The sequence below is a fragment of the Motacilla alba genome, chromosome Z, assembly GCF_015832195.1.
Source record: "Motacilla alba alba isolate MOTALB_02 chromosome Z, Motacilla_alba_V1.0_pri, whole genome shotgun sequence".
NCBI classification, from domain to species: domain Eukaryota; kingdom Metazoa; phylum Chordata; class Aves; order Passeriformes; family Motacillidae; genus Motacilla; species Motacilla alba.
The window spans coordinates 50,115,779-50,131,582 of record NC_052046.1 but is presented as its reverse complement, the minus strand read 5'-3'; the positions used below and the strand labels follow the sequence as shown (position 1 = coordinate 50,131,582).

At 41.9% G+C, this 15,804-nt stretch overlaps 1 protein-coding gene across 2 annotated transcripts in view; it reads left to right on the top strand.

Annotated features, from left to right (window-relative positions):
• The first annotated feature begins 329 nt into the window (after positions 1 to 329).
• Positions 330 to 15,804, top strand: part of DAPK1 (death associated protein kinase 1) — an 86,813-nt gene continuing 71,338 nt past the window's right edge. The window contains exons 1-2 of one of the 2 annotated variants that reach the window (XM_038125907.1): positions 330 to 473; positions 870 to 1,016. In XM_038125907.1, the coding sequence (XP_037981835.1) occupies positions 955 to 1,016 (62 nt within the window). In that variant the 5' untranslated portion in view covers positions 330 to 473; positions 870 to 954. The other variant, XM_038125908.1, reaches the window with a different exon arrangement.

The following is a 15,804-nucleotide window of genomic DNA, read 5'->3' as shown; positions in this document are numbered from 1 at the left end:
TTTTGTAGAGCAGGGCGCCCGCAGCGGGTGGGCGGAGGGCAGCAGCCGCCAGTCTCTCGGCCGCCCTGGCCCCCGCTCACGCTGCCCGGGGCGCGGGGCGGGCGGAGGCGCGGGCTGCGGGAGGGCGCGGCCGGCGGGCGCGCACACAATGGCCGTGCCGGGAGCCGCCCGCAGAGCCGCGCTGGGCGGGTCCCGCCGCCGCGGGCTTGCCGTGCCGGGCCGTGCCGTGCCGCGCCGAGCGGAGCGGGGCGGGGCGGGGCGGGGCGGGGCGGGGTGGGCGCACCTGGCCGAGGCGACCGGAGGCGGCGGCGGGGCAGGGGCGGGAGGCCGCGGCGAGGGGCGGAGGGCGGCGCGGCGGGCGGGCCGCTCCTCATTGGCCGCGCGGCCACACCGCGGGTGCCTGCGCGCCGGCCGGGAGCGGCCGCGGCGCTGTCGCCGCTTCCCAGGTCGCGGAGCGGCGGGAGGGCGAGCGGGTAAGCGGGTGGCGCCGCGGGAGAACCGGTGCTGTTAGCCCCGGCCCGGCGGCGCGGAGCGGCCCGCCCGGGGTCAGGTTGCGGAGATGTCCGGGGGGAGATCCTGCCGCAGGCCCGGCGGCACGTCCCGGTTGACAGGGCAACGGAGCCACTGAGGAATGCGGCAGGCGGGCGGCTGGGCTCCGGTGGCCGCCGCGGCTGCTGGGCGGCCGCCGCCGCCGGGGAAGGGGCGGGGGGCCCGGGGCGCCGCTTTCTTCTCCTGGCGCTCGGTCAGGGACAGGGGAGGCGCTCTTCGGCCCGCGGGTGCCGCTTCCCTCGCGGATGAGGAGGACGGGGAGAGCCCCGGCGCCGGGAGGGACCGCGGGCAGGGGCGTTCACCTCCGCGCTCCTCCGCAGGGCGCGCAGCCGAGCGCGGGGCGGCTCCGGGGCGCTGGTGATGAGGGCGCCGAGCAGGGGCTGAAGCCGGCGGCGTGCGGCGACCATGACGGTGTTCCGGCAGGAGAACCTGGAGGAGCACTACGAGACGGGCGAGGACCTTGGCAGGTGGGTGCGGGCGGACGGAGCCGTGGCCTCTGAGCGCGGCGGGGCAAGGGGCGAGGGCAGGCTCACACCCGTGTTGCCTTTCCACCATGTCTGAGGTGCCCAAAGAGAGAAAAAGGAGTTGAAGTTACCGCGCCTTTACCTTTTTAACATGAGTCTGATGAGATTTTTGGACAGGGGCAGTTCCTAAGTGGTACGTGCTCAGCTGGACGCCCTCCAGGGTGCTGTGCGGCTAGGAGGGGCGAACCTGCTGTCGGCGGCGCAGCTGTGGCTGTGCGAGGCTAGCCGCTGTTCGCCGGGCGGGGAACTGGAAACGGGCTGGGCTTGAAGGAGGGAAGTTTGCATTGTTCATAGTGTGAAGGACTACGTTTGTATTGCGGGCTGGATTTTTCTTTGAGAACGTGATGAAAGAAGTGAGAGAAGCTCTGTATTCCATCTGTATCTGTGGTGAAGATGACTGTCTGGGCATCGCTGCTGGAGCTGGAAGTCAGATTAAGGGATGTAAGCAGAGCTCTGCAGATGCAGCGCTGCCTACTAGAACCGTGATTCTTGAATGCTGTGTAATTGTGAGCCCCTCCGAGCTCACAATATTAGTCATGCCTGTTTTTTTTTTTCAGTGCTTTCCATGTTTTAAGACAGTTAAAATAGTGAATTGTGTTACATGAGAGTCCTTTTCATGTTCTTTCCCCCTTCTTTAAGGAGGAATCCAGTGGCATTCTAGCTAACCAGTATGGCAGAATCCTGTTCTTGTGTTCATCCTGGTGATTTCAAAGCAGAGGATCAGTGTTCAGTTAGCACAGGGCATTCAGTATATGTGGAGCAGATGCGCCCACATCTGCCTCCGCGTACCTTTCCAGTGAAGAGTCCAGTCATAGCAAATGTTGTGAACAAGTCACTTGAATAGGCAGGAACTTAGAAATATTTCATTATTTCTTAAAAATAAATAAAAATAAGAATAAACTAAAACAAAAACCCCAAACAACAACAACAACAAAAACCAACCAACAAACCAAAAAAACCCGAAACCCCACCTAAACAACAGCTAACCAACCAAGAAGCCCCCCGCATTACAAGAAAGTTGATTGCACTGTATTTCTAGTAAACTTCATCCCATTTATATACAAATTTGTTGATATGACTGACAATGAATATGTACTTTTATTTCCACATAGTGTTCTGAGTTGACATTTTCATACATCTAGAGTAGCATCCTAGGACTGTGTTAGACTGTGAAGTAGTATTAACTTGCTGGATAACTTGATAGGAACATGTATTTTCATGCTAAAACATAAGTTTGGATTTTGTGATCCAAGGAATTATTTTGGCTCCTAAGATTGCTCTATTTGATTTCCAGTTTTTTTGACAAGGATGCACAGTCTTCCAAAATTCAGGTTTAGGTTTCTGGACTCTTAAAAATAAAACAATTGTTGTCCTTACAGATACTGATAAATTACTGACTTCATGGAAGACAATAAAGACACACATATAATGTGGGGTTTTTAAGATTCTTCAGGGAGAAGACAATGTCAATATTCAAATTTAGAAGGTGTTAAGGTTTATGTAATTTCTCCTGTATTTTTTTTAAAGAGGAAGTATCAGTGCAGTGTTTGGTCTCTGATACATGTTTATGAAATAGAACAATTGCCCTTAGGCCAATTACATAAGAAGTGTTTAAATACATGCAGGCTTTTTTCAAATAGATGTTCTTTGGAAGTCACAAGTCACAAGCTCCAGAGCACAGCACTGGACAGCAGGCATTTTATTTTTACAGTATGGGAAGTGCAAACACTGAAAATGTTAGGTAGTAAAAGAACAACCAAAAAAAAAAAAAACAGAACAAATGGAGACTTTCAAACTGGCAGAGGGCTAGAGTATGGCATTCAGTTTAAAAATGGTATATTCATTCCATCATTTACCAACAGGGCATTACAACACTGGGGGTTTTATCTATCCTAATGCTATAGAAGCTTGGCATGCATTCTAAACCTACAATATTTTATGAATTTTAAAGAATGTTAAAATCTACTCTAGTTTTCATTTGAAAAAGAGTAAAGAAATTTAAGAACCTCATCAATTTTATCTACATATGTGACAAAATACCAGTCAGTGGTAAAACACTGTGAAATGTTTGGCAGGGTTTTACTTTTAAAATGGAATATAGCTATTTAAAAGGGCCAAAGCTTTCACTTCAAAAAGTGCTTCAGTTCAGCTTTCACTTTAAGAAACCAGGATTATTCCAGTGTGAAATGTTGTCATAAAACCATGAGAGTAAATAAACCTCAGGATAATTGTTATACGGTTTATTTCAGTTGCATTTTTAACTTCTTTTTGAACTTAAATTTCTAGGGTTACGCAAAATATTTTTTTTATAAATCTGTCACTTTCCATTCCTCATTTGCCTCTTAGCAGGTTTCTGACTGTTAGGTTTGCATATAAATGTAGTTACCCTGAGGCTCAAGACTCAAAAAACAGTGAATAATAAAAACACCTTTGACTTTAAAATTTCTTGTATTCATTTGGGAACCTAAATTGTGAATAAATACTTCAACTAAGCAGTGATGAAAGGTTCCATATTGCAAAATCAACTGATTTTTCCCCCTTCTATTGAAAGAATGCTTTTATTTCCTCTTGCTCAGCTGCAGGTGAGAAGCAAAAAAGGCGAATAAATTAACAGGTGAGTTTTTATTGACAGACTTGTGTTTCAATGAAAAGATTCCTAAGTTCCTAGACCAACCTGCCTTTTCAGAGAACTCAGTGAATTTTAATTTTAATAATCTACACTGTTTTTCCTTGTAAATTATTTAAGTCTTTGTTACATTATAATACTTCTGACAGTAACTAGAATAAAAAATCATTTAAATAAGAAAGGCGTGTTGAAGAAAGCAAATGAGCTGTGTAAATAAAATTTTTGATGGAAAGTAATAAAAGAGGTTTAAGTATTGCTTAGCATAAACCTAGCAGTGTTGGAAATTAGAAAAAGGGATGATGATGTGCCTGGGATTAAAAAAAAATTGTTCTCTAGTTTCCTGGTATTTTACCGTGCTTTTGCAGAAAAAGTGATAAACAGTCATAGTCCTGTTACCGAAAAAGTCTGAGTTTTCTTCTAGTATTTAGTTTTTTTTCACTTATGGCTGGGGAGAATACGAAAAAAGAAATTTGCAATTGTGTATAGTGGTAGAATCAACCTTATTTATTTTTCTTGCTCATACATGATCTCTCCTCACAAGTTCATGGCTGTTAAGGTTGGTTTATCTCAAGCTTTTGTACCAATGTAGTCTTGGGAGACTTATGGATCTAATGCTATGTTTGGAACATATAAGAAGATTGCTCTTGATTAATATATGGTGTGTTGCATACACTTTTTTTTTTGTTTTCCGTTTTTCTTACAAATATGAAATTACACGTGTTGCTTGTTCACATGCAGGCTACTTACAGACATGTTAAGTAATCGTCTAACCATGAAGTTTCAAGGGGTGGTAAACATTATCATGGAAGAGCAACAAATTCGCTAAAAGCAATTTTGTAATTTTAATTCTGCCTGCAGTTGCAGGTGGTGTGACTGTGCATTTTAAATACCCTGCTGCAGTGCTTTTACTTCAGTCTTCCCAAAAGTCAGGAATTCAAGTTCGGCAGTATTAAAAACCTCACTATGGTGAGGAAACAAGTAAAAGACCTTCAAAGTACACTGAACCTTTCAAGGTCTGCTTTTTACCTCCCATGACTGGCCTTGCTGGGGAATTCAATACAGTATTATGAGAAATGTGGTGTTTAAATGATTTTAGAAAGAGCTATCCAAAGCTGTGTTATAAATACATACTGTGTTTGTCTGTGTGAGTTCCTGATCATATAGACAGCTCCTTCTTTCTTCACCCCCAACACCCACATTTGGTATTTTTGGTTGTTTTATTTTCCTTCAAGCTTTCATGTGCTTTCTAAAAGAGATGCAGAGTGTTAGGGTAAAGTTTTGGAATTGAAGAATGGTATTTGCATTGCACTGTGGTTCACAATTTTTAGATTCTTGTTGATTCAGAAAGCAGGAAGAAGTATCTAACAGTTTTGAATGTCAGGCTTGTTTGGACCTGTTGGACTCACTAGGGAAACACTTGCAACTTGCCAGAGGAAAGGTACACTGAATCTTGCCAGTTTTGGAGACTGCTCTGACTCTGCTTGGTAACTCACTAGTCAGAGATGTTAAGAGTAAAAAGTAGCAACCTAACCCTGCTACCTAATGGCTTTATCAGTCATGAGAGAAAAATGCCTTGGATAACATGCTGAAGATGTTGATAAGAGAGAAAAGAGAGCTGCGCAAATATGTATTTACATTCTGTTAGATGTTCCTCTGCCTTTCAGAGCTGAGTGAAAAAGGATTCTTTTTTATTTTTCCCTGGAAAATTATTTCCATTGTGAAAAAGGAGGATGTAGGCTGAAAATATATATATATATATATATATATATATGTATGTATGTATGTATGTATGTGTATGTATATATGTATGTGTATGTATATATATATATGTATATATATAAGCATGAATGTATGTGGTTTTGGTTATTCAGATACTGGGTTTTGGTAGCACTGCTTTTTACAATTTGAGAGGCTGCCTGTCATCTACCCAAACACAGCAACTACACTGCACTTCTGTGTTGGGAGGAAAGTAAAAGCACTGGAAAAAACCCCAAACAAATGAACCTGAATGGCAGCCAGATTTTGGCCTTCATGGCACTTTTCAAGCTTGACAGTCTAAGTTAATATTGCTAACTAGCCCATGTATTAAAATTGCCAGGCTCTGTTGTGAGATTTATAGGATGTGGAACACATCGTGAATATCACAGAGGGGATACGTCATTTCAAAACTGTCACATTTGAAACCCATGACAGCCATCTTTAATAATCTTAAAGTGTAACATTTTTTTCCTGTGTATCACAAAGTCATATGGGGGACGGGAAGGAGAAATGTGAAAGCTGGTTTCATAAGGCTAAAACTGTTGCATGTGAGCTACAAGCTTTTTAACTGTGGTACATTAAAATTCCCAGTTTCTGTTTCCTTACATTTTCTTGCTATAAGAAAGAAAGTAACATTGCTCCATTATAAGGCATGTGTTAACCTTCCTTCTCATGCAGCAGTAAAATGGTTAAACTGAAAAAGCAGAAGGTGCAGATCTCTGCGGTCCCATTTCCTGTTTTTTGAACTGGCATGGTGATAAATACTGCAAGTGTATAATTCACTGGTTTTATAACTACTTTATTCACATTTTAGTAGTACATGATAATTAAATTCAGTGGACTATAGGAGTTTTTAGGTAAAAGGACTTTAGAAGGAACTCAAAATGTTGACGACAAAGTCCCTGTTTCACCAGAAAACTTGGTTGATTGGTGTCTTTGTGTGCTCTTTTGTTTTTGTTTGAAGAATTGAATGTTGTGTAATTCAAATTACATCAAATAACCCTTTTTGTGCTGTTTGTGAGCCATGTACATGTTTTATCAGTCAACTCTTGGAAGAGAAGTTGGTTATTCCATGCTTGTCTTTAGGTCCTGGCTTTGATGGTTGCATGGATACTGAAAAGGAAAGTTTCTTAACTGGAAAGCATAGTTGCAAAAATTATGCATCTCAAGTCACTTTGCCTCCTAGACATGCCTCAAAATGTTTCTTTTTCAGAAATGCACAATAACCTGCAAGCTGCTGATTGCGCAGGCTGCAAGAGTTGTCACCATACAATGCCACAGGTGACAATTGCTGCCGTATAAAATGTGCTGAGAGTTTTGCTTCATGAAAAGCACAAGAAGTGCTGTTGCTTTTTTGGGTATAACTTGGTCCTGCTTACTTTATTTCTTTCTCTGGGGAAGAAGAATGTCTGCTTTGTATGTTCCTTAAAATACAGTGTAATAAAAAGTAGAGCTTGCTGATTTTTCTGTGCTTTCAGTTTAAATGCACAAATCTTTGTAAATCTGAAGTCATCAGGAAGAAGTTAAAAATGCTTGTCTGATTTTTCTTCTAGCCAGGCTCAGTGAGGCATGACCAGTACCAGAGCAGGCGTTTTAGGGGTGTGCTGAAACTCCAATCTATCCTTCTAGCTTTCTAGATTAGTCCTTCTGTGTTGTGGGGATTTTTAGGTGTTTGGTTTTTTCCTCTCCATTTTCTCTCTTTACAGATGTTGAGTATGTGTTTTGCTCTGCTGGAATTATGTGTACTGAACAGAAGTTGGCCCCTTTAGCCTAGGAAGGGGAGGCTGACACCGCTGTTTCATGAGAGCTTTGCTCAAAGCTCAGGCAGCAGTGTTGGTGGTTGAAAGGATCAGTATCTCTTTCCTCTGCTGTGTTTCTCTGTAGGTTGTTTTCTTTCAGGGTTGGTGTTTTTTTTTTTTTTTTTTAATGTAGTGCTGCTGTCAAAGGGGAAAAATACCCTACCTTATATGTATTTTACGACAGGTGTACACTCTCACATCAGCTGAAAGCACTGTGATATCTCAGCCTGCATGGAGTTGTGATTGCCTCCATAAATCTACTTTGAATTAAATATGCAGGAGGGATGGAGATAGAGTCACTTTACCACAAAGACAGAAGAGCATAAACTGACAACAAAGGTATAAGCTGAAAATTAGGTGAACTATGGGAGGTGCAATAGTAATTGAAGTAATCTTCACAAATTGTTGTTGCAGTTAGTCAGAGGTATTCAAAGCTGTACCAGTTTTTGGAGGAGATTGTGTGTTTTTTGTGAGACCCTGGCTTAATATCCAGTTGTCTTTCTGTTTTTAGTTGTCTTGGTTAGAAAACCTGTGCAACTTGTTGATACAATTTTATATTCTGAAGAAATGATGCCAGTTAAAGCAGTGGCTCAGGAGCTTGTGTCTTGGATGCTAGTGGCCTTGAAGGAGCTCTGTCTCAAATAAAACTGTTTCTCAAACTCTGTTTTGTCCCCCTTGCATGAAGATAGGTGACACAAAGGGGGATTATCCACTAAACTTGAACAGCATTCATTGATGTGCCATGCAGTATGATAGGTCATACTTAACTATGATGAGTAAGTGGCTGAGATGGGTTAAGCTGAGAAAAGTGTAGACAAAGCCTAAAAATCTTCAAGCCTTTACTATTTTGTTGCTTGTCTACCTTATGCAGTCAATTTTGCCATAATGTGAAATTTTGCAGAACTGGGTACAAAGGCTAGTGCCAAGGAGTCTAATAGAGGTGATGTTGCTAAACTCTGAGATTTTATCTAGCAGGTGATACAGGAAGAGTGGAGCCTGCACATTTTGGTCAGTTGTTGGGTGACATTTCTGTTGGTTTTGGTATAGTTATGGAACAGACTAATGACAGAGATAAATTGTAGGGGCAGGAATCTCTCCATAGCCTCGTAAACTTTGGTATGTCCTCTTTCACGTGTTATTTGCAGGTCTTGTCCCTCCATTTCAAAGAGATTGCTGCTGTCGTCTTCTAAAGTGAATGAGAGACGCTAAGCTAAGGTGGTGAAGCTGTGAGATGAAGCTGCTTGAGAAAAAAGATTTAAGAGTTCAGTACATTTAGCCTTGTACCACTATGCTTGGAGTGGTATGATATTATTAATAGGCTGCAAAAATTAAAATGGTTGGTGAAACAAACTTTAGAAACTACATTTACATTTGCAATTTTCACAGATGGTTCTGCAGGCTGGAATTGAAGGGCTTCCTGCCTCAAGGAAAATGGCTTTATGGGACCTGTTGAAATGAGACCAGTATGAACAGGGAATCTAAATTGTATAAAGATACAGCTTGTAAAATTAAAAGGAAGAATTGCATGATACTGTTCCAAAAAAGGAGAAGGCTGATAAGGATACAGTCATTGATGATATTTTGGATCAGTTTAAACACCGTCTTTCAAAGTTTCTAGGCATATTGTAGTCCTTGATGACGTTGTCCTGTTCTATTAAAAGTGTGGTGTTGTTGGCATGCTGGGGTTTTGTGGATTCTTTTGGTTGTGGCATACATTGATGTTGGAGGGAATGTCTTGTAATAGGTACTTTTCACTCAGTCCCAGAATAACTCACATGGTTTACAGCACTGCTGTAAGACACTACAGTGAGTAATATACATGGTGGCCTGCAGCCTTACTCTCTTGAGAAGTTTAATTTCCTTCCCATTATTCCTTCCTGTTTGTGCAAGATAATGTGCCAAACCATTTCTGCTTCCAGAGGCAGTGGTTCTGAGGAGGAAGCATTGCTGTGTGGCTGTCCAGTCCATGTGGGTGCCTTGATCACCAGCAGCAGGGACCCTGGTGTGCCACTCTACTAGAGTGGTGGTGTGCCACTCTTCCTGGGCAAGTCTCCTCCAGTGCCATCTGCCTGCAGGTGCAAGTCTCTGTTTGCTCAGATGGTCTTGCGTGTATTTAACAGAAAGAAAAATACCTTACTGGGTGGTCACGAGCTTATGGGGATCTATAAGCTTTATCCAAAGCTGGAGATTTCATTGTGTGAACTATAACTGTTTTTACATACTGATTGAAATTACAGTTTGAGATTTTTTTTTTTTTTTCCTGAAAGGAGTGAGGTTTTGGAAAGGATAAAAATTACTTGGGGCAATAGCATTTGTCTGTTCCCTTCTTGCCTAAACAGGAGGCTAAGAGCCTGTAACTGGACCAATGTACTGGAAATATTTATTTCCACTATGTATTTATTTGTGAGCTATTAATGGTATGCTTCTCAGTTTTCATGAGTTACTTGGAGTCCTGCTTTCTACCTGGTGTGTAAATTGGCTTCTGGACTCTTGTACATTTCCTCAGTCTTCTCTCAAGTGTCAGTGGTTGTTAAAGCTTTGAGATACTGGCTAGGTGTGCCTGTAGAAATATGCACTTAGAGTACCTGCTTTCATGCCATGGGAACTGATAGCAAGGGACATTTTCCCTGGATCACAGTCTGTTGGACTAGTGCTCTGAAGTTGTTAACACTTACGGGACAGAGAAAGGCTGTTCATTTTCTGGAAACTGGTGACTTTTTAACTGTCCTGTGCTTATGGAGAAGTGGTGTGGAGACTCATCTCTCCTATACTTTCTGTTTGCTGAAGTTTTTAGAGAAGAGGATTGAACTTCACTGCTGATATGATATTTTGTAATCCTGTATTTCTAAAGGAGACTAAGAAAGCCAGTGCATAAAGCTTCAAATCATGTGTATCCTTTGTGGTATCTGTTACTTGGTTGCCTAGCTATGTAGGTATAACTGCAGCTAAATTCTGTGCTAACTGATGTTTTTATTCTGACATAGTTTACAATCAAATTATTCTGCCATGTTAAATCATTCTGTCATGTTTAGTGGGTGACAAGATGTGGGGTTTTCCCCCTTTTCTTAGTTTTGCTCAGCCTGGTTTTTGGTAGTGGAGGAGCCACAGAGGTGGCTGCTGTGAGAAGCTGCTAGGAGTTTCCCACCATGTCCATCCCTGATGGCTCAAAAGATGAACATGCTGCTGGCAAAAACTGAGCAAATCAGAGATGGTGGTAAAGCCTCTGTAATGACACATTTAAGAAGAAAATCAGACCAAAGTGGGACACAGGTTTGGGTTTTTCTTTTCTAGCCAGAGGAGGAGGTGAGAACTTGTGAGGGAAACAACATGGAGACACCAAGGTCAGTGGAGAAGGAGGGGCAGGAGGTGCTCCAGGCACTGGAGCTGAGATTCCTCTGCAGGCCATGGTGAGACCATGGGGAAGCAGCTGTGCCCCTGCAGCCCATGGGAATCCATGGGGGATGCAGAGATCCACCCACAGCCCGTGGGGATCCATGGGAATGCAGAAATCCATCCACAGAGGATGCAGAGATTCACCCACAGCCCATGGGGGAGGTGCCCAGGACAGAGCGGGTGGATGCCTGGAGGAGGCTGTGATCCAGTGCGAGACCTGGTGGAGAGAGAAGGCCCTGCTTCCAGGCTGGAGCAGCCTGTCCTTGTAGGGCTGCACCCCGTGGAAAGAGAGACCCAAGTGGCAGCTGTTTTGGGAGGACTGTGTGCCCATGAAAGGGACTCAGCTGCTGCAGTTTTGGGAGGACTGCTGCTCATGAGAGTGGACCCACGCTGGAGTAGTTTATGGAGAGCTGTCTCCCGTGGGAGGGACTCCACGGTCTCAGAGGGGAAGGACTCCTCTCCAGAGCAGTGGAAGAAAACCTTGGGTGGTGAACTGACCAAAGCCCCCGCACCCTCTCTCCCTGCACTGTTGGTGGGAAGGAGGGAGGGGTTGGGGGAAGAAAAAGGTTTTAAGGGGTTATTTTACTTCTCATTATCCTCCTCTGATTTTGTTGGTAATAAATTCACTGTGTGAATTCTAAGTTGAGCCTGTTTTGCCCTTGGTGGGTTTTCTCATGGTTCCTATGTCAACTCATGAAGCCTTCATTAATTTTTTTTTCTGTCTTCTGCCCAGTGTGGCAGGGGAGGGTGAGCAAGTGACTTTTGTGGGTGCCTGGTGTTTGGCCAGTGTCAAACCATAACATGGCTTTTGTCCATCTGGGAAATAATACTAGTGTGGAGCTCACTTGAGTCCTACAACTTTGAGGCCAAGAACTCAACATTGAATAACTCTGTCAACAAGGCTGGGAGTTTATTATTGTATAAGGCAAAAAAAAGTGTATGAAAGTCTTGAATGGGAACAGATTTTATCTTTCAATACCTCTCTTCTTGCTGACTTGGACTCCTTTGTTGGGACATTTGGCTCCAGTTACTTTTAAGTAAGGTGATGCAGATGTAATCCTAGAGATAGATGCTTTAAATTCTCTCCTTCAGCTTTCTCTTTCTTTTAGGGATTTAGTTTTGTTTGCTTTGGGTTTGTGTATGTGTTTTTGTTTTTTGTGTTTTTTATTCCTAGCAAACACAGACTTCAAACATTTTGGTATGGGAGTGTTGACTTTGTTGGTATATTATCTGTCTGGCAATATTTTCTTATCTCCACGAGCAGGACCATCTGCATAGAATTGCCATTGATTCCCTGGTAAAGGAAAGCACATCAGGGAATGGCTCAGTTCCTTATATCTCATCTTTTCTCATGCTTTTTTATTTGAAAGGGCTTTCTGATACTATTTACTTCACATTCTTGCCTGAAAGGAGGATATCGCTTTTCCTGGCTTTGCTGCCAGTTCTAACATTAGCTGAAGAACAAACCATTCCAGATTCTATCTTGCAAAGCTGGTCTACTTCAGCTGCTTCTTTTGTTCCTCTAGAAAGAAACCTTAACTTTACTGTTCCTCATAAGGGTGTGTTAGCTCCTGGTTGGTGCTGCTCTGCCTGCCTGCAAGCCTACCCAGGGTGGCTAAGCCAGCCTAGCGCCAGGGTCAGAGGATGGGATGGTCCTGTTCCTCACCCGCTGAGCAGCATTCTCCTGTGCTAGCACTGGCACCATCGTAAGCGCAGCCTGGAAGCAGGAGGGGATTACAGACTGAGCTCCCTGAACTGGGTCAGCACGGGCATGTCAGACAAGGATCAGTGCCAGCCACCAGCACAGCATAGGAATGCAGGGCCTGTGGGATGGTGAAGCCTCTGTTTGTGACAGGTACTGGCTCAGCCTACTAAACCACGCTGAAAAGCCTGCACCGAGTGTGCTGTGCTTCAGTGCTGTGCAGGTCCAGCCAGCTAAGACCGTGTGGAAGAGCTGCTCTGAACTGGGAAGCAAAACCTGACTGTGATTAACCCTGGACAATGAGACTGGTGACAGCACAGTCTGAGTATGTTTTCCTGTGGCAGCAGCCACAGGGTAGCCAGACAAGCCCTCCTTTGCACAGAGGTCAGAGAGGACAACTTGGAATGTTTTTGGGTTGGTTTTTTTTTTATGTTCTAAATTCTGAAGTGCCCAAGCTCATCTACAAGCTGTGAATCTGTGAATAAAAGCTGAAGATCTGAGGAAGCAGAAAATTACTTGGTTTTAAATAGATGCTCATAAAACCATAATGTATATGAAGGTTACTAAGGCACTTAGCATGAGAGCATTGTGTTTGTGACACAAACTGCTTTGTTTGTAATGCCATATCATCTTAAAAAGCTGCCTTTAAGTCATGGAAAAGCAATATTTTCTTCACTGGCTTAAGGAATATGTTTATAGCTCAGTGAGTTTCTTGCATATTTAGCTAACATCAAGTTAATAACTGGAGGAGAAAATCCAGAATTTTTTTACACAAAAAATTACTCCACCATCTTCTGTGGAATATAAGGAAGTTGTTTCTCCTTATACTCAAACACTAAAAGGTTAGTAATACACTTGTGTATTTTAGTCATTCTTCATACCTGGTAGAAGTAGAAAGTAGCCAAACTTTAAATCCTTTCCCACCTTCAATTTGTATAATTTCTAGGGAAAGCTGAGTCATAACCTTCTTGAGGCTTTGCAGTCCATCTTTACTTCAGCTCTTAGTGATTAGATTTCATTTTTTTCTAGCAAGTGTTTGAATGATCCATACTCTATGACTGTATTAAATGTTTTTTTTTCAAGTATACTGGAAAAAACCCATTTTCTTACATTAGCATTGTTTAATGTATTTAACAGGTGCAGTTGTGCTGAAAAGGTGATGAATTTGTGTTTTTATTTGTGGCCATTCAACATAGATACCTTCCAGAGTCAAAATCTCCATAGAAGTGCTGCTTATAGGCACAGTGTTATTGCTCATTAAGATGATAGGTCATACACTACCAAATAGGGAATTTCTGAAAAGGTGAAAGGAAGAAAGGCTGTTCATTGTGACAAAAGAGTGGATCACACAGGTGAGGTCTGATAAGAATTATTACTAGGCTTTTCCCCAAGTGGAAGGACAAACACTGATTCAGGCATGCTTCAGAGCCCATTGCTGAAAAGAGAAGCACGTAACTCAAAACACTAATTATGAAATAGCAGCAAGAACAGTCTTTAGCATCACCAAAATCAAATGTTTGTTCTGCTCATATGTTTTAATATTCACACCAGTCTCCTGGTTTAAGGTTTTCTGATCTAGTGATAACTGAGCTTTTATGATCAGTTCCGAGTCAGACTTATGTCACATGTATCTTTATACATTTACCTAGATTTACTTACGATTTAATGTTATTTGCTGACTTAGTTTACAAATTTCATTAAAAGTCCAAAAGAAGGGGAAAATGAAGTACTAAATAAAAGTAAAAGCATTTAGACTTGAGTACTAACAAGTTACATTAAATTCTGTATTTGTATGGCAATACTTAGGCATTGATTCTTAAAGTAGCTGTATGTGTACATGTACTTTTTTAATACTATGAATGACAGTTGCTTGAAAATCTCTGGCCTTCTTTACATTATTTTTTTTTAATTTTCCTGTATGTTATAGATGTAATTATTACTTCAACTGCTTACAAGTGTGAGTACTCCACTTTTTATAGTATAAGATGATTTCTGAAAAGGCTATAGTAGATATACATGTATTCAAACCAAATGGGTTTCTACAAACTCCAGCACAGGCATCATTAATAGGAAATGGGTGATATACACCTGCCTTGGAAGTTTTACATCCATACCCATTCTTCCAGCTCATACACTACATATCACTGCATTACCACTGCATTTTGACATAGACTTTACATTGGTGTTTTAAACTCCTTTGTCTATGAGTAGACTTTGGTTGAAAGTATTTTCTCTAGTACTATCTAGCTCTTCACATTCTGTAGTTTGATAATTACTTAAGTATTTTGTTAAGGCATTTGAGGCATAGGAACATCTCACATTTTTACTTTTGTGTTGTTTTTATCATCCCCAAGTTTTACCCAGAATCCTACATGTGTTTAAACTGAGTTCACTCTCATACTGGTTGTGTTCATTTTACATTTGTAATGTCACCTCATTCAGTGAATTATTATTGTTCACACTGTAACTGCAGAGTAGCAGTTCCAATTCCAAATTCTTCTAGAACAGGTCAGTACTTTTTTGCCTTTTAGCAATGCAAGTGTCAAAGGTTAGTGACTCAGAAGTGTTGCTTGGGAGAGAACCACAGAATACCAAGATTCACTCAATCTAACATGACATTTCTTTTTGTGAAAGTGGGAGAGACAGTGCAGCTGTAAAAGTGCAGTGCAGCTCTGCTTTTGTCTGTATATGAGAAAGCTAAGAGCTCTTGAGTTTTGCAGTGTTGCTTAGTCTCATATTAAAAAGAAAAAAATTTAAAAAAAATTGAATGTATCACAGAGAAGACTGTATATACTAACTCTCACCTTCTGTATAATAACTGTCTGTATAATGCCTCTGCATTTATGTCACATTGAACTATATTAGATGAAACTTTAAAGTGAAATGTAATCCTATGGTAAAATGAATTCTCAGGAAGGAACCAAGAAAAAATGTTTATCTCCTGAGCAGTGAAACATTTTACTGCACCTGAAGAGTGGAAGTTACAGCCTTTAGATGTTACGCTTTTGCTTACAAAGGAATAGCCTTTTTTTTTTAACCCTCCTTTCCCTCAGTAATTTAATTGCTGTTCCTACTAGGCAGTAACTGGATTGGATAACAACATAAAAATAGTGTTTTACCATTACTCAGTCTTTTGTATGAAGTTTCAGCAATGCTGATAACTTGCATTTCTTGTCTTGTCTACTGGCACAATGACAAGTATGCATGTTTGGTGTTACCCAGACTGTACAAGTGAGTGCTGGATAGATAATATGAAACCTGGAGACAGAGCTGAATTGTTTATATACATACAGGAAGGAGGGAAGGTTTTGTCTCTGCCTGTCTAGTGTTTGCTTCTCACCCACCTATTCAACATATTGTTTGTTCAAAGCACTAGAAAAAGCAGGAAAGAGAATTTAATTTTTGACTACTTTCAGAAGAATAATTCTGTTAATTTCTTACAGCCATGTGTAA